The sequence below is a fragment of the Bemisia tabaci genome, chromosome 10, assembly GCF_918797505.1.
Source record: "Bemisia tabaci chromosome 10, PGI_BMITA_v3".
Classification (NCBI taxonomy): Eukaryota; Metazoa; Arthropoda; class Insecta; order Hemiptera; family Aleyrodidae; genus Bemisia; species Bemisia tabaci.
Genome location: NC_092802.1, coordinates 37,022,431 through 37,041,614, shown reverse-complemented (window position 1 = coordinate 37,041,614; position 19,184 = coordinate 37,022,431). Strand labels below are relative to the sequence as shown.

Sequence of the window (19,184 nt, the reverse complement as noted above, 5' to 3'; positions counted from 1 at the left end):
AGTTGAATTTTCGCGGGTTACAGTTTTCCTCCGTCGAACATTTCCGTTCCCTCATTCAACTGAGGATTAATTGTTCCTCGTTTGCTACACTAGAGAGCAGCACTTTCCAGTGGCCGAGTATATCATAGCATGTTGCTATGGTTTTATAGCAAATTACCTAATTGTATGTTATCATCCTCTTATCTTTTCAATGCAGTTTTTTGTGTGCAGTTGTACTTGCAATTGTTATTATTTCTTAAAATAAAAAACATGGTGACCTCGACGTGATTTAATAATTTGTTCAATTAATTTTAAGTTACTAAGACTAAGATTGAGATTTGCGCATAATTAATGGATAATCCTTAAGATTGCCGTTATTGGTACCATAGAAGGTTAATTAACCTCAAAATAATTGCATGCTTGAGAGCTCGGTTGAGACTCGCATTGGGATCCTTTCAGAGTTTGTTTAAACCTCATATTAAGAATGCTTTAGGATTCGTTTGAGCCCCTCGCATTAAGAATGCTTGGGAGTTCGTTTGAGCCTCGCATTAAGAATGCTTGAGAGTTCGTTTGAGCCTCGCATTGAGTTTCTTTAGAGTTCGTTTTAACCTTAAAATACAGATGCATGAAGTGCTCTTTCGAGCTCCGTGCTATTTATAGTGCGCGAGGTGCTCCATTGAGCCACCGCATACATACAAAGGCGTGATGTGCTCCATTGAGCCACTCGCATACAAAGACTTGAAGTGGTCTTTCGAGCTCCACGCTAAAATTCAAGTGAGTTCCTTTTCCGCTCTTAGTGTATACCATAAGTATTGTGTAAGAATTATGGCAGAAACGTTCCTCCGAACCGTGCTCAATTATAGTTTCTTTGAACTCTGTGCCGATAAAAATTCAGAATTTCAGACTGCCAGCTTAACAAAGTATAACCTTAATTCAAGTTGGCGACTTGATTTAAAAAAAAAAAATTAAAATTAAATCATATGGTTTCATTACATTGTTGACAAGAGAAAAAGCTTATCAACGATGAAAGCCAAAACAAAAATGCGATGGCAAAAATAGCCATTGCAACATTTGCCGCAAAATCACATTCATAAAAGATAATTCCATTTCTCTCTCTTTATTTCTCTTTATTTATTGAAATGTGAAAAATTTGACTTATGAAATTACGTCATAACATTTGCATCGGCATGTAACCTCTGATAATTGGGTAAAGATTCATTTAATACGTATACAATTTTAGAAAAAAGCATTAATAGTTGTTAATAGTTTCCCAAAGGCGAGCTCTCCAACACAGTAGTGTTGGAACCAGCAGCTTGTTTTAAGACTCTGCACAGGGTGTCTAACTATCTACTGAACGGAAAAGTACGGATACATCGAGAAAGCACGGATTTCGGAAGGTCGGTATATACGGAAATACGGTGAAGGTATGAAATTTCGGTAAAGAAGTACGGAAATTCGAAACTTTTGTGACAAACTCAAGAAAGTAGCCTTGGTTGAAATGGGTGGTACGTATAGACTAAAGGAGAAAAATATAGACCAACCATAGGGTCTCTCTTGTGGGTCAGAAACATGTATCAGAGTGCTTAATTTTGTACCTCGTCTAGTGGCCCATTTTGTGACAACCCTAGTACTTTTTTTGCTCTAGCAGGAGCCTTCATTCGCTCTGATAGGCAACCACACGCTCCGCTATGTCAAACTTGTAGCATCCGGTCCGATTTCCTGCGAGTTTTCTCTAGCTTGGATTGTTTTTGTTTCAGTCAATGAACAGGAGCCTTCATTCGCTCTGGTAGGCAACCACGCGCTCCGCTATGTCGAACTTGTAGCATCCGGTCCGATTTCCTGCGAGTTTTCTCAAGCTTGGGTTGTTTTTGTTTCAGTCAATGAAAAGGAGCCTTCATTCGCTCTGATAGGCAACCACACGCGCTCCGCTATGTCAAACTTGTAGCATCCGTCCGATTTCCTGCGAGTTTTCTCAAGCTTGGGTTGTTTTTGTTTCAGTCAATGAACAGGAGCCTTCATTCGCTCTGATAGGCAACCACGCGCTCCGCCATGTCGAACTTGTAGCATCCGTCCGATTTCCTGCGAGTTTTCTCAAGCTTGGGTTGTTTTGTTTCAGTCAATGAAAAGGAGCCTTCATTCGCTCTGATAGGCAACCACGCGCTCCGCTATGTCAAACTTGTAGCATCCGGTCCGATTTCCTGCGAGTTTTCTCAAGCTTGGGTTGTTTTTGTTTCAGTCAATGGAAGCTGGTGAGGAGGAAGGGTAAAGATGGAGCACTCGCGGAAGCCGGGCGTCTCCCCGGAGACGGCCCTGGCGTCGGACATCTTCGACAAGTTCTGCGCCGCCACCACCCTCAAGGCCATCCTCGGATACCACCGCCACCTCTGCGAGCTCCTCCACATCAAGCCCACCAACTTCCCCCAGTTCTACCCCAAGTTGAAGGTGAGTAACACGCCCCTACTCCCGTCATAGCCAAGACTGCCGTGATAGCTTAGAGAGCCGTAAGTGCAAACATGAAGTTCTGAGAAAACGGCGCAGAAGCTTCTGACCGGAACATTTTATTGAAAGAAGCCTCCGTTCTTTGTCAAATTGCCACTAATCGTCCGGAAGACTCCTAGAAATTGTATGGATGATTCAAAATCGACCGATTTTATTTCCATTACATAAAAAGGGTATTTTTCATTTTCATGCTAGGTTATTAGGCAAGACAGCCGTAAGTGCTATCTTCTGCATGCTTTCGTGGTTGCGTTTTGGACGCACAACAAACACATTTTCAGATTAGAAATTGCCGAAGAGGGCGGCACTTTACCGGAAAGCACTGTTTTTCATTGGCTCTCATGCACCTGCGGCTGTCCTTGAAAAAAACTATGTCATTTTTTGTGCACTTACGGCTTTCTCAACGTCTCGTTTTCATTAAAGTAGGATGAATTTTGCTGTTTTAGCCGTCTCAGTAATTTCATCTAAAAGAGTTTAGACGAATTTTGAAAAAAACTCGATTTCGAAAATTTTGCACTCACGGCTCTCTTCGCTATCACGGCAGAAGAGAGCAGTACACTCTTCGAAATCCAGTTTCCTTCAAAATTCGCTTAATCTCCTTCAGATGAATGCACTGGAATAGCAGGGTGTCTATCGGTCCCCAAAAGTCCCCAATGTCCCCGATTATTCCCGATTTGCGAAGGGTGTCCTCAATATCCTCGACAGTCCCCAGTTTCCTTGTTCAGGATCCCAAAAAATGACAAAAATCGTCCTGAACACTGGCATTTTCAAATTTTCCTTCCAGCCGCGGCGGCGCGGTATAACCAGGAATAAAAACTGTAGTGTTGCTTGGTTTTTCGTATATTTTCATCGGTTCATCATGACTTGTAAAATTAGTCGTATAAAATACGCATTTTAACGCTCCAACTAACTCTCTTTCTCTTACTATTTCGGGAACGAAGCCCCCGATTTCTCTTGGAAAAACACCCCTAAAAGTACCCAATTATTGATTTTATAACTGATAGACACCCTGATAGCTAATACAGCAAAATTCATCTTTATTGTATATAATCGAGACATAACTACGAGAAAGCCGCAAGTGCGCAAGAAATGACGTAGTTTCAGGCAAGACAGCAGTAAGTGACACTATTCCCCCTGAGAGCCAATGAAAACAGTGCTGTCAAGTGAAGTGCCGCCCTCTTCTGCAAATTTCTAATCTGAAAATGTGTTTGTTGTGTGTCCAAAACGCAACCCTGAAAGCATGCAAAAGGTAGCACTTACGGCTGTCTTGCCCAACAACAGCCTAGCATGGAAATGAAAAATAATACCCTTTTTATGAAATTGAAGTAAAACCTGTCGATTTTTAATCATGCAAACTATCTCTAAAAGTCTTTCGGATGATTTGTGGCAATTTGACAAAGAACGGAGGCTTCTTTCCGTAAAATTTTCGGGTCAGACGCTTCTGTGCCCGTTTTCTCAAAACTTCATTTTTGCTTTTACTGCTCTCTTCGCTATCACGGCAGCCGAGCACAGCCCTGGAGAGTTTTTAGGTGTCTGAACTTTGATAAATGGGTCAGTTGCGCTGATCAATGACTCGTGCTTTAATGTTTAATTCTTGTAACTGAGGTAAAAATAATAAGATCAGTCCCAGCAGCATCTCCACGTTCAGTGATCACCGAGATATCGCGCTTTGAAAAAATCGGTTTAATAACGTAATCCATCGCGGTAGTGACTCCCTTGGTCTCCTCCATCTTGCTTTCACCCGAGTTAATATTGCGTGACCAGTGCATCTCTGACTGATGAAAGCAAGGTGGAAGAAACCAATGGTGTCACTACCGCGGTGGATGGCGTCATGGACCGAATTTTTCAAAGCGCGATATCTCGGTAAATACTGAACGTTATGAGTTGCTGTTGGATGGATCTTATCGTTTTGAGCTGGACTACAAGAATTAAACGTCAGAACACGATTCTGTGACCAGCGCAGCCGACCTATTGCGTGTTTAAGTGGAAACTACTTAGTGACCGGAACACGAGGATACCTTCGGTACATACATAAACGTCAGTAATTTGAGATAGATGGGCAGCTAAGATTCTCCTTCATATTCGCGTGATACCGCATCACATACTTCCTCTGGAGACGGAATGGCTCCGCGCCTGATTTCCGCATTTAAGGTGATTCGATGGACGCCATCTTTTGTGTCAGAACGGCATGCGATTTGTCGCATCAATTGGTTCCATTTTTTCAGCTACTCGTCATTTTTCTCCAATTTTGAGATCGCAACTCTGTTGTCAGGAGACTAAAGCACTCACTTCCCAATTTTAACAAATAAATTCAACGTAATAAAGGCGTGGTTTTTTTAGAGAGAAAACATCGCATTCGATACTGATATCGAAACTGCACTCGAATGCTATATTTTCTCTCTAAAAAAAACCACGCCTTTATTACGTTGAATTCTTTCGTTAAAATTGGCGAGTGCTTTAGTCTCCTGACAACAGAATTGCGATCTTAAAATTGGAGAAAAATGACGAGTAGCTGAAAAAATGGAACCAATTGATGCGATATATCGCATGCCGTTCTGACACAAAATATGACGTCCATCCAATCACCTTAAAGCGCAATTTTGGTAGAATCGCTCCGTTGCAAGATGCGTTCATTCTCAATGAATAGTATTCTTTTGGAAACTGGATTTGCCTGAATGAAGTGGTATACTCATGTAATAGGTCTGAACTCGTTGGTCAGAAAGTCTAGACAAGGGCCAACAACGTTGTCTTCAAAAGGCCCAGAAGTAATAATTGAACATGCGATGTCAGTGGCTCTGTTCGTCGTTTCCCCGACGAAGAAATGGACTGTATTTTGCAATTTGGAACTATAAATTCTGTCTCTTCTGGAAAAACACTTATAAGCATGTACATTCGCTGTTTTTAAACTGAGCTAGAATTTATGATTCCAAATTGTAAAATGTAGTCCAAATGTAGCTCCATTCCGAGGTTGCAAAATTGACTCAAACAACTCAACCTTCTACCAGAATGTACCTGTGCAATTTTCGTCGAAAAATTGTCTAATTTTTTCCTGAGATCGGAAGAAAAATCAACGAAGTTTCCAGTTAGAAATTCCTGAAGTTCTCCTGGTAAAAGTGCACTTTGTGCCAGTGGCGTGGCGTGCTTTGCGATGTATCGATTGCTATGCCATTCGAACCTATGAAAAAGGATCGATAAACAGGGTGCTTGCAGCGAACACCCTAATAATCGATTCTGTACCGTAAGTTTAAATGACGTAACAATCGATACATCGCAATTCACGCCACGCCACTGCTTTGTGCGGTTTGCAAGCATTGAAATGTAGCTGCCTCCTCTTGTGAGATGGACGAGGAATTGAGTGAATTGTTCCGAGAAAAGCTGTGGCAAAGCGTGAATGATCGATTATCGATACTTCCTCATTTGAAGCTATGGTAAAGAATCGATTATTAAGGTGTTCGTTGCGAACACCCGGATGATCGATCCTTTTCCATAGGTTTAAATGGCAGATCAATCGATAGATCGCAAAGCTCGCCACGCCGACGAGTTACTCGCCCTCTTCATGATATGATTTCCAAAAATTCCTAATCTGTGTAAACTCATTTTTTATTCCTACTCATTTCTCTCCATTATTTTTATTTTATTTTTCAGAGCAAACTCAAATCTTGGAAAGCTCAAGCCCTATGGGCCAAATTCGATAAGAAAGCAAGTCATAAATGTTACAATCGAGGAAAGGCTTGTCCAAATACTCGGGTGAGTAAACATTCATTTTCGTCCGCGGGCTGATTGTTGAAATTGATAGACCAAGCTATAGACAAATGAGTCATAGGGAGTACGGAGCGATCTCATCGGTTGAAATTGGTCGTTCCTATCGACTGAAAGAGAAAAAGATGGACTAACTATAGGGTCTTTCGTTTGTTGCCGTCAGTTAGTCTATTACCTACCTCTTTTGTCCATTGCGGCCACCCTCTTCCACCAATAGCATTTCTCCGTATCCCTCTTGTCTTTCTTTGTCTATTGCTGTGTCCTTCAAATTCAGTAGTCGGCCCGCTGGGGTTTTTCCCCATATGTCGTTCCTGCTGCCTATATTTTTGGATCCATCCAACCCTCTCATCAAGAATTATCCTCGAAAATTTTGCCTGCCTGGAAAAATGTATTTATTTTATTTATTTTCCAATCAAGTACATACAGAAGCTGAATTTTAGCTGATGGCGCGTGCCAAATGTGGTTTGTACCTCAAAAAACTTAATTTCAACACATGTCGATAAATTTTAAAAATAAAAAATATGCTGGTTTTCAATTGATGAGTATTTAACAGTTATATTCAGAAATTCCTCAGAAACAATCAATTATCTGACATCTCTATATTTAGCTATCACCTAGAAACTCATTTATGTGGTAGAACGCTTCTTCTTGGCTGAATTTTTTAAGAAGTTTAAGGAATACATTTGGATGGTCATTTTTAAATGATAGTTTTAGTGAAAGTGGGAGGGCCATGAAGAGTCGTATAGCAGAGAAATTTCTATTGCTTTTTGATTTGGTAAGCCTTATAATTGATTGTGACGAAAGAAGCAGCACATTTCAAAAGGTTCGCTTTGTTAGGTGATTCGATGGAGGCCATTTTTTGCGTCAGAGCGACGTCGTGCGATATATCGCATCAATTTGTTCCATAATTTCAGCTGCTTGTCATTTTTTTCGAATTTTGAGATCGCACTTCTGTTTTCATGAGACTTAAGAACTCATGTACCAAATTTGACGAAGAAATTCAACATAATAAAGGCGTGGTTTTTTTAAGGGAAAATATCGCATTCAAGTGCAGTTTTAATATCAGTATCGAATGCAATATTTTTCCTCTAAGAAAAACCTTGCATTTAATACATTGAATTTCTTTGTCAAATTTGGTACATGCATTCTTCAGTCTCATGGCAACAGAAGTGCGATCTCAAAATTTGAAGCAAATGGCAAGTAGTTGAAATTATGGAGCTGATCGATGCAATATATCGCACATTGCTTTGACACAAAAAATGGCCTCCATCGAATCACCTTAATGTCCTCAAATGAAATTGTAGAATCATTTTCCTTTAAAAGAGGGAGCCATTCAAGGAAATTTGTTAATACGAGGGCGTTCAATAAGTAAGTATCCCCCCTCTCTAAAATCCATAAGAATGGACCAATTTTAAAAAACTTGGGCTCAAAATCTTCCTTAGATATTTTGAGTTCAACAAAACAAACCGCAACAAAATCGGACTATGTGCGGCCGAACGCGAGCCGTTGAACGCGCCGAGGTGCTCGACGCTCCCGCCGAATCTGCGAGGATTTGAAGTCCGCTACACAGAGAAGAGCTTCCTGCCAAAGCCTCAGTCGTTCATCACTGACGAAAAATCAAAGAAATTTTTGTAGAATAAGGAGCTTACCTCACTTCTCCACATGACCAGCTCGATCCAAGCAAGTCTGATACTGAGACTAAGACTAAGAGAACAGCTTTTGGATGCCTCGTGCGTGGAAGTCTTTCAGCTGACCGCGGATGAAAGAGTGGACGGCTTGTTTGACCTCTTCCACTGATTCAAAATTAACTCCTCCGAGTTCAGATTTCAGATACATAAAAATGGCAAACCGACCACCATTTATTCCCGTTCCTGAAATCTGAACTCGGAGGAGTTAATTGTGAATCAGTGGAAGAGGTCAAACAAGCGTCCACTCTTTCCATCCGCGGTCAGCTGAAAGACTTCCACGCACAAGGCATCCAAAGCTGTTTCTCTTAGTCTTAGTCTCAGTATCAACTTGCTTGGATCGAGCTGGTCATGTGGAGAAGTGAGGTAAGCCCTTATTCTACAAAAAATTCTTTGATTTTTCGTCAGTGATGAACGACTGAGGCTTTGGCCGAGAAGCTCTTCTCCTGTAGCGGACTTCAAATCCTCGCAGATTCGGCGGGAGCGTCGAGCACCTCGGCGCGTTCAAACGGCTCGCGTTCGGCCGCACATAGTCCGATTTTGTTGCGGTTTGTTTTGTTGAACTCAAAATATCCTAAGGAAGATTTGAGCCCAAGTTTTTAAAATTGGTCCATTCTTATGGATTTTAGAGAGGGGGATACTTACTTATTGAACGCCCCTCGTAACAGCTGTTCCTTGGGTTCCATTTGCCCAAAGCCACTCAATGGGTCAGTTGCGCTGGTCACAGAGTCGTGTTTTGGTGCATGACTCTTGTGCAACTCCTAAAAATAATAAAATACGTCCAAACAGCCACACGGAAAAAAAAAATTGCTGATTCAACAATTCAATTGCTAAAAACAGTGAGTGCAATGTTTCAACGCAGAATTTACAACAAAAAAATGCTACTTTAAACCACCCCGTGGTTAAATTAGTTTACAATGTGGTTAAAGTAGCATTTTTTTGTTGTAAAATCTGCGTTGAAACATTGCACTCACTGTTTTTAGCAATTGAATTGTTGAATCAGCAATTTTTTTTTTCCGTGCACTCTCTACGTTCAATATTAACGGAGGTATTGCGCTTTGAAAAATTCGTCCAATGAATGGCATCCACCGCGGTAGTGAAACCCTTGGTTTCTTCCACTTCGCTTGCGTCCGAGTTTTACGTTGAGTAACCAGTAAAATGCGTGTCTCCCTGACAAATGAAAGCAAGGTGGAAGAAACCAAGGGTGTCACTACCGCGGTGGATGACGTCATTGAACGAATTTTTTAAAGCGTGATAATGTCGAGAGTTGCTGTATATACAGGGTTATTCAAAGTCACGCACGACTGGCCATGAGGGGGATGACAATTTGAAATTTTTAGTCGCACCCCCCCCCCCCTCCACCTGAGGGGGTCAAATACTGGAAAGTACCTAAAAAAGTTTCCCTCTCAATATGAGGAAAAACGTCACAAACCGTACATCGATTTCTTAATTGGAACTAAAGTTATGGCCAGTGGTGCGTGATTTTCGAATAACCTTGTATATATAAAGCCGCTTTTATAGCGCTCTCTGGCGCTCTGCGACACCTAGCCGCCAAAGTCCCGTATCCCTTCAAAGCCTTGAAATATACCAGTTTTAAATGACCCAATTTTGTTAGGGTGTGTATGTTTATATGAAATGTATTTTATCGTTCCAGGTCTTGATCATCGGTGCCGGTCCATGTGGATTGCGTGCGGCGATCGAAGCCCAACTTCTAGGTGCAAAAGTAGTCGTAGTAGAAAAACGTGATAAAATTTCTCGAAATAATGTGCTTCATTTATGGCCTTTCGTTATTCAAGATCTCAGAGCTCTTGGTGCTAAGAATTTTTTGGTCGCTTCTGTGCAGGATCCATAGATCATATTAGTAAGTCTTCATCATCGATTTTATTAATTGTCTTACTTCTCTTTTGTCCTGAAATTGCCTATTCAACTTTCAAAGTCGGACGTATTTATGCTAAAAGGAACTATGTGGTAGTGAAAAGATGTGGTGTTCTCGTGCAAGCTGCATAAGAAACAATGCAAAAGTGGATATAGTTCCTTTTGAGAAAATGGAAAAGAGGGATTTTACATTAAATCAATGGAAACTGAGCGCTAACTGAGCAGTGGGCATGTGACAAGAGCGTTGTTGACAGGGCTCATGAGTTAAAAGAGTCCCACCACCGATCTCCCTGTCGTGCCTCCTCATAGTTGCACGGAAAAATTAAATGTTGATTTAGCATTTATACTGTTAAAAAGATGTCCGACAAGTTTCAAATGCTGATTTTACATTTTAACAAATGCTAACGTAACTACGCCCACTGCAAAACATACAAATTAAAATGTTATGTTAGCATTTTTGTATTGTAAAATCAGCATTTGAAACTTGTCGGACATATTTTTAACAGTATAAATGCTAAATCAACATTTAATTTTTCCGTGTGCCGCTGATGTCAATGGCGCTATTAAAGTCCCATTCATTCTTATGGCCCTCAACTAACAAGCGCACCCCATCTTTCCACTTGCACATCGTTCCATTTAGCGTACGTCCAGTTTAACATTCCTGTCACATGGTTCGCAATCATTGACATACTCTTACATCAACTGTAATTGGAAGTTAGGTTTTCCTCATATTAGGTCAAAGGATTATCTCACACTAAGTCTAGTGGTCTAGGAATTGTGATAAAACAAATATTGTTCACCCTCTGTGAGTTGGGAAGCTTTTAGACACCAAGCGACTCATCCTCGGCCACAATTCAGGAACAATAAATAACTCCTCATGAACAACTTTGTATTTGCTCTGTATCCATAGGTAATAACACTAAGTTGCCAGGAACAATTTATTATCATCCTTACAAATCAGGCTAACAAAACAGGTAACTGACTGATACTGGTTTGAAAATAACAGCTTGTGGGGAAGTTATTTCCGAACCGTATTATTGTCAGTGATTGTCCAGTGATTCATTGAACAGAACCGCACCTAGATCAGAGTGAAATGGAGGAAAGGAAAAGGTTATAAATGAACCAATGGGTCACTTACGCTGGTCACAAAATCGTGTTTTGATGCTTGATTCTAGTAGATAAGCCAAAAATAATAAGATCTGCCTAACCGGAACTTTCTACGTTCATTAATCCAGGAGATATTTCCCTTTGGAAAGTCGGGTTTTTGACGTCAACCTCTGCGGTAGTGACTCCCTTGGTTTCTTCCACCTTGCTTTCATCTGAGTTCCACGTTGAGTATCCTGTGCACTTGTGCGTAACGCTGACTGATAAAAGCAAGGTGGGAGAAATCAAGGGTGTCACTACCGCGGTGGATGACATCAAAAACCCGACTTTTCAAAGGGCCATTTCTCAGTTATTATTGAACGTAGAAAGTTAAGGTTTAAATAGATCTCATTATTCTGAGCTTAATCTACAAGAATCTAGTATCGAAACACGATTCTGTGTCCAACGCAACTGACCCATTGGAAAATGAGGATTTTTAACTTCTTCTGATAATTTTGGAGGTTTCACTATATTATTTGTTTTCACCTTCTGTTTCTATTTCATTTTTCAGGCATAAGGCAGCTGCAGTGTATATTACTAAAAGTAGCTTTAATTCTCGGTGTCGAAATCCACGAAGGTATTGGCTTTGAGTCTTTGCTACCTCCTCCAGATGATCAAAGTGAAGAAAGTAAGTCGGAAATCCAATCAATCCCATTCACTAAATTAGTAATCTTTAATTCAATAGTCCATAGTAAGTAGTATTAATCCGTAGTAAGATCTTCCATCATCGTTTTATTCTTTCCTATTCTGCCACATTTTTGTTATTATATCCTTGTTATAAGGAACATTAAAGTTTCAATCACCGTAATCTGGTTTAATTCAAATTAAATAATAAAATAGCAAAATTTGTAACACATAAAGTAAATTGTCAAACCAATCAATTGATGACACATCAACAGCAAAGACGATATCTTCGTAGATGATCAATAGAAAATCAGCAACAGCAAGCAAAAGAAAGAAACAGAAGTCCGTGATTTCTTGAAAGATATATTGATCAGAGGAAAAGAAGGCACGAAAACAAATGCCACTGTGGGCTGATTTTTGAAATTGATAGAAAGGAAGACAAAGGGAGTATGGAGCAATCCCATTGGTTGAAACTGATGGTTCTTACAGACTAAGGGGGAAAATGTTGGACTAACCAAGGAGTTTCTTGTCGGTTGCCGTTAATTAGCCTATTACCTCCCTCTTTTGTCCATCGCAACCACCAGCTTCCACCTATAGGATCAGACATCACCGCATTTATAATACAGCAATGAATTTGCTTCATAATTTCCTTACATATACAGTATGGAGGTTCAGCGAAGCTTAGAGGTAAACTTGGACAGACAGGAAGCAAAAATGTGGTAGTTTAATTCTTGAAATGTCTACTTGTTCATTGTAATGTCTCATTCGTAAGAGCAAAGTTTTTAACAATGGTTTTCTTTATTACACAGGAATCGGCTGGCGTGCAGCGATAAGTCCTCCAGAGCACCCGGTCTCTCAGTATGAGTTCGATGTCCTCATAGGAGCAGACGGTAAAAGAAATACTTTAGAAGGTGAGTGTTAAACAGCCATACTACATATTTTGATAGCTTTTGGCATACAGGACTTTTGCAAATTGGTTTTTGAGCTGACAATCAAATTGGATGGTCGAGGCGATAGACTAAGGAGAAAAAAGTAAAATGGAGTGGTCCTATTGACTGAAACGAGTAGTTATAGACTAAAGTGAGAAATTAATTGGGCTGACTGTTGGGTTTTTCCTGGTTGTCGTCAGGTAGATTGTCGTTTTTACGTCCATTGCAATCACCTGCTTCCACCATGAGGATCACTCCATTTTCTTTTTATAATCTTTGTCCATCGCTTTGTGTATCCATTTCGATAATCAGCCCACTATTGCTGACAAAGTAGGGATGCTGCCAATCGAATAGGCCCTGTGAAAGTGGGAAAGTCCAGAATATACCAATGTACATTTCGAGTACCCCAAGCTATGCCCGTTTAATTTTGCGCCTAGTAATTGTAAAAAAATTTTTCTGTGTGAATGTAAGGTATAAAGTGGAATCATATTGATCATTGTAAGCTTGGCGGTTTTTTAATTGGGACTGCTCGGTAAAATATTAAAAATGAATGTGGGCAAGTCTCGCAAGCAAGTTTTTAAGTCAAAAGTTTTGGCAGACAAAAACTGGGATTGAGTTTATGGACTAAGCCATGTTGTGGTGCTCCAGGAAGTGGTGGCTCTATGAAGGGCTGATGAAAGGGGCAAGCCGGCCGGCTGCAAGATGTCCGCTGGGTGCTGTGCAACGTGACTTCCGTGTGGCTGACTGGCGCGGAGTAAACTGAGTGATGAGCTCGCGACTACATTCGGGCTACATATATGTAGCCGCAACTGTGTCGAGCTACAGCCAATGAGCTATGCTGCTTGGCGGAGTAGTGGCTAGCCGACACAAGTTAAATAAAACCAGATCAATAATGTGAAGCAATGTAACGTAACAGAGGTATTGCAGGGATCTAAAAATTCAGGTTAGCTCATTTTTTCCCCCTCAGTTGCAGCAACAATGTTGTCGCGAGTTCTTGATCTGAGCCTGCACCGAAGAAAGTTGATTTTGGCATTGAAACCAAGTATTTTTTTTTTTTTTTTTTTGGTACAAAAATTATTTTTGTTTTTAAAAAACTGACAACAAAAATTAATTTTTCGGTATAGCTCATGTACTCTTGCAGCATCTTTAACGAATCATGTTGATGTTCAATGCCTAATCAACGGTTGTATTTTGTTTGCTGCAGGTTTTGGACGAAAAGAGTTCCGTGGGAAACTGGCAATTGCCATAACAGCTAATTTCATCAACAAACGAACCAGAGCGGAGGCACGAGTTGCAGAGATCAGCGGAGTGGCTTTTATTTTTAATCAAAAATTTTTCAAAGACCTCTATGCGGAAACTGGTATAGATTTAGAAAATATTGTTTACTACAAAGATGATACTCATTACTTCGTTATGACTGCCAAGAAAACTAGTTTAATCAACAAAGGTGTTATTCTAAACGTAAGTATCACTCGATTTTCATATGCGTTAACTTAAAGTAAAATCTAATGAAGTCATGATTTTGCCCGGCCTATTTAAGGTGCAGGATTTGAAAAAGCTCAATGTGCTACATTTTGTGAAGGAAACTATTGATCGCATCATTATCACAGAAAAAAGGGGTAACCTGGGTACTTCTTTTGAAGGAAACTGTTTAATAAACTGCATTATGCAAGGAAAAAAGCACAGCAGGTAGCTTTATGTAGACAACAATGTGAAGACAGCCTCCAAAAATGTGAAGGCATAGAACTTTCTGCACCCCTGTGTTCTAGAAATCTCAGCCGATGTAGAAAGTCTGTAGTCTCAAAAATGCTCACCCTTCAAAGTAAAAAAAAAAGTTCAGATGAAAACGACTGAAATGAAGAATTTTGAAGTTTTTAACATAAGATAGTATACAACTTCTCTAGAAATTTCAATACCTAGTTTCCTTTTGCAAAATTCGAAGTCTTTTTCATATAATTCTGCATTAATCGAATCGTTTATGCTCAAAAAGACTTAATCCTTTGAGCCCTAGGTTTTTTTTCTCCAGATGGCACCGCTTTATATCGGCAGAGGGCCTAAAGTTGCAGTTCAGATCCTCCCCGACAGAAAGCATATGCTATATGACTTGATACATCAATTATAGAATGAATTAGAGAGGAATCATTGGCCGGCGGTCACGACACAAGTTAACTCGTGTGTAGGCAGGGCGGACGGTATGCAAATCAAATCCATATCTTCCATTATTTCGAAAGTAAACTCTTCTGATTCGTTGGAATTATATCTCTTGCAGGATTATTCAGATACAGCCAAACTGCTCGCCCCAGAGAATGTGGACAAAAATGCACTGATGGAGTACGCAAAGGAAGCCGCGGACTTTTCCACGAACTACAAGTTACCTTCCTTGGAGTTTGCAGTTAACCACTTCGGGCAACCTGATGTTGCCATGTTCGACTTTACATCCATGTATGCTGCTGTGAATGCAAGCCGCGTTGTCGAGAAGAAAGGGCACAAATTATTCATGACGCTTGTTGGTGATAGTTTGTTAGAGGTAAAGCATTTTTATCTACATCTGAATGAATTGTTAAGTTAGAAAGTAAGTGATTTCTGCGGTTCAAGTCCTTAGAAAATCAAAAACTGTATCTCTCCGATAATTCTCTTTTTAGATCGAAAAATCAATCAGTACCTTGAGACTATCAATAAGGTGAATAGTTCTTGAACAGTCATTGTAAACCTAATAAAGTTAGGGAATTTTGCCCAACCCTGAAAATAGGGTGTATACCATCAGTAAAAAACCGAAAACTCCAAAAATATTAGGAAATTCCAATGTCGCCAGGAAAATCAGCCTTGAATCAGGATATTTCAAGTGCATCAAGCATTTTTCAACTACATGCAGTTAGCACATGCAAAAGTGAAACATTCAATTCAATTAATTCAATATGTTGGTTGGTAAAATCTAATGAGTGTCAATGCATTCGCACAAAACATCAGGAAATTTCGTTTAAAATAACAGGAAAAATTTTAAAAAATACCAGGAAAACCCAAAATGAAATTTTAGTGGACACCTTGGAAAAGTCAAGGAATTTTTCAGCGAAATAATGAATTTCTCTTTCAGCCAAAACACTGAAGTATTGTTTACTGCACCCAATCTCTCTATTGACGAATCAATTTAAATTAATTTTAAATTAAATTAAAATGAAGAATTTCTGCCCAGAAGTGTATGAATTTTGGCCTTTTTTAAATTTTTATTTTGAAGAGATTTTGCGCTAAAATTTTGTCGTAACACACATTTCCATGAGAAATTATGCTTTGAAAAACATTGAAAAGTCATGTAATTATTAAAGAATTTCACGTCTACAAACCCTATAATGTCACAGGAAAGTCAGGGAATTTTGAGACAAAAGAAAATTTGTCCTTCTGCGGACTGATTATTGAAATTGATGGACAAAGCGATAGACAAAGAAGACAAAAGGGAAATGGAGCGATTCTATCGGTTGAAATGGGTGGTTTTTATAGACCACAGGGAAAAATGGAAAAAAGTTTAACTAACCACAGGGTCTCTTGTGAGTTGGCGTCAGTCAGTCTTTTACTTACCTCCTTTGTCCATTGTAACGACCTGCCTCCACCGACAGAATCATTCCATTTTCTCTTTGTCTTCCTTCTACCAATGTCAATTATCATTCTACAAGTCTTTTTTCAAAATGCTGGAAGAAGATGTGTCCCTAATGCTCAACTTTATCTAATCCTCTCTTTCATGTTCCAGCCGTTCTGGCCGACAGGTTCTGGCTGCGCGCGCGGTTTCCTCAGTTCAATGGATGCATGTTGGGCAGTTCGAAACTGGGGCTCAGGGCAGATGAATCCGCTGGAGGTGCTCGCAGAGCGCGAGTCAATATACCGGATCCTGGGACAAACCACTCCCGAGAACCTCAACCGAGACTTCAGCAGCTACACACTTGATCCGCACACTCGCTACCCGAACCTCAACACGCGAGCGGTGCTCCCCGTCCAAGTGAAAAACCTCTACTCGACGGACGAGCCCGCCAATGTGGAAACATGCCTCAAAGCTCCGTCGAATTCTAGTCATTTAGAACAACCAAAAAAGCGGAGACGAAAAGGTACTTATTGTATTTTATTTTACAGGCACAACAACTTTCCTCTTGTTTATTTTAAAATTTTTAATCAATGAAGCAGGAGAGTACACTAGTATCCTGGTTCAAAATTAACCGTCCCCTTTTGTTAGTTTCTCTTACAGATTTATTTTTCTAGGAAATCTGTCGGTTAGAAACTTCTTTGGTGAAGGATATTAGTACTAACGGTGAGCTTAACTTAAAATCCATTTATCTCCGCAGGTGCCATTTTAGAATTCCCATCTTCTTAATTGTCTCCTAAAAAGACTGATCAGGATAGTTTCTTGATCATTTTTGTGATGCCTCTTCTTTTGCCGACATGGTGTGTGGGACCTACAAAAACTAAAATTCAACAGAAACTGAAAAGTTTATAGGAAAATTAAGGAATTTTCCAGAAAATCTGTGTGAAAAACTGAGAATTTTCTCTTCCTCACCGAGCTGAGGACCTGGAAAAACCAGCGTCCATGAAGATTCATGAAGGATTGTGAAATTTTAAAGTAGAGTAGATAATTCATTAAGGAGTCGGAGTTGAAAAGCCTATGACTTCTTCTATTTCTATTCTAAAGCCATTCTGATGTTAAATATGGTAATGTACATTGACTCGACACCCTAAAAACATGGAAAAATTAAAAATCAATTACCCAAAGTACAGTTGGATGTCTGAATATTATTTTCTCTTTCCCTTCATAGGTAGTAACGCAAAAAGCAACTCGTTGTTTGGGAAGTGCACGCGCAATCTCTTATCTTTAAGAAACATCTGCCTTGTCACCTTCACCCTCATCCTTTGCCCGATCCTTTGGTTCAGAATGCATCGACCCTCGCCCTGACCTCTCCCAAACTCTGAATCGCAAGAATTCCAAAAATCGAGAGAATAGCTTCCATAATAAGTCTCACAGGAATCTAAAAATTACTTTTTACTGTTCTATTACCACTCTCTCCGACTCTATCTGAAATGAATCAGTGTACCTACCAGTATTGGATAGCGATTTAAACAGACATGTATTTATTTTGATTGGGTATCAAGGTTGTCAACTATCAACAGTGTTTCAAGACCGTTCAAGATACCAATCGGTTTGGAAGCCGAGTTTGACACGAAGAATTGTCGTCAAACCGTGCTATTGCAAAAGATGTACACTATGCACTGGGGAAGGAATTCGATTTTGCATTTCATTCCTTTTGCAAGATTAAGTCAGTAAGAGATCTGTAATACGTCCGCAAGACCAAATCGAACTCCTAAATTTTCTTAATTCAGAAATTTCCTTGTATTAATTTTCCTAAAATTAAGTGTCCTCAAACAGTGTGGTTTATTCCTTTATTTTCTCCCTTTATCCCTGTTACTCCTCTATTCTTTTTTCTTCTTTTTTCTTTTTTTTTGCTTTGAACAAATTGTCCACAGATCTTGATAACAGGGAATTGTTAGAGAATTTTATCAAGTCAGGGAAATACAGGTCCAGTGCTCTGAATGTATACATAGTGAGTAGAGGAATAATTTTTAATGAGGAATTTTAATATTTGTTCAATAGATTGACTTACGGAAGAGAAAAGGCCCACATGTTTCTATCAATTGTAGTGAGATCAATGCCGGGAATGAATCATTTTTAGTTCTTTGCGGAAAAATTGTTGATGTTGTTGTGTTGATTTCCGTTATCATCCTCAGGAAAAACCTGAATAAGTCGACAAATTTTGCTGCAATACCTTAAGAATTTTTCCGCCAGACAAAACTTCGAATTTTTTCAATTTCAAAAGACTTTCAGCCAAAAAATCTCTATGAAAAATTATGAGAAATCATGCCAACATAACATTCAAAAGTTGCGATTTTATCTTCTTGCAATCTTGCGAATGTTTTTCTCTTGCAATCTGTAGACACTCTGTTCAAGGTAACAATCTGATAAGCGTGCGACCAAAGGAGGGGTTGGGCTGCATCATAACTGGGGAAGTAGACGCCCTAGTTTTCTCTTTTCCTCAGACTTTATTTGGTTTTTTCCTCTGTCTCCAGTGATTGCAAGCTCCGTTTCTCACTTTTCAAAAATGCAAGAGAAAATCCTGATTTACAAGAAAAAGGGTGCGTCATGAGTTGATGTTTAGAGTGTCGCAAATTTTGTAACAACGCTTCGAGTGTTTATAGAACTTCAGCTTTTAATGTTATTGATAATGCTTGAATCATCACATTGATGGCTGTCTGAAAACAGCGGGAATGTAGGTGGAAAAACAGCATAAATGGTTTAACGTGGAAATTATTTTCGGTGTTTTTGACAGCTATTTCAGTAAGGATACTTCTCCTCACAAAAAATCTCACACCTTGTTTGAAAATTCGGACAATAAGTTTTGTGTGCTAACATTTGCTTACTTATATTAGTGTTTATTCCTCAGTAATTTAATATTTTCAAAGCTGTGAAAAGATATTCACTCAATATTTTCAACTAATCGTTTGTAAAAACCTTACTTGCCATAATTGTGGTAATATTTTCTGCCATCCTGCTCTCTTCATCAGGAAATATTCAGTGAATGTACATCGAAAAATATATTTAGCCTTCTGACAAAGTATATGGTATTTTTGCAAAAAGAAATAAATAATTGACTCTTCAACTATT

At 39.5% G+C, this 19,184-nt stretch overlaps 1 protein-coding gene across 1 annotated transcript in view; it reads left to right on the top strand.

Annotated features, from left to right (window-relative positions):
• Mical (Molecule interacting with CasL) overlaps window positions 1-19,184 on the top strand; it is a 219,433-nt gene that overhangs the window by 134,976 nt on the left and 65,273 nt on the right. Inside the window, 9 exon segments of the mRNA XM_019040206.2 lie at window positions 2,216-2,421; window positions 6,121-6,222; window positions 9,574-9,736; window positions 9,739-9,780; window positions 11,449-11,565; window positions 12,371-12,472; window positions 13,695-13,951; window positions 14,760-15,017; window positions 16,230-16,581. Coding sequence (XP_018895751.2) covers window positions 2,248-2,421; window positions 6,121-6,222; window positions 9,574-9,736; window positions 9,739-9,780; window positions 11,449-11,565; window positions 12,371-12,472; window positions 13,695-13,951; window positions 14,760-15,017; window positions 16,230-16,581 — 1,567 coding nt within the window. The 5' untranslated portion in view covers window positions 2,216-2,247.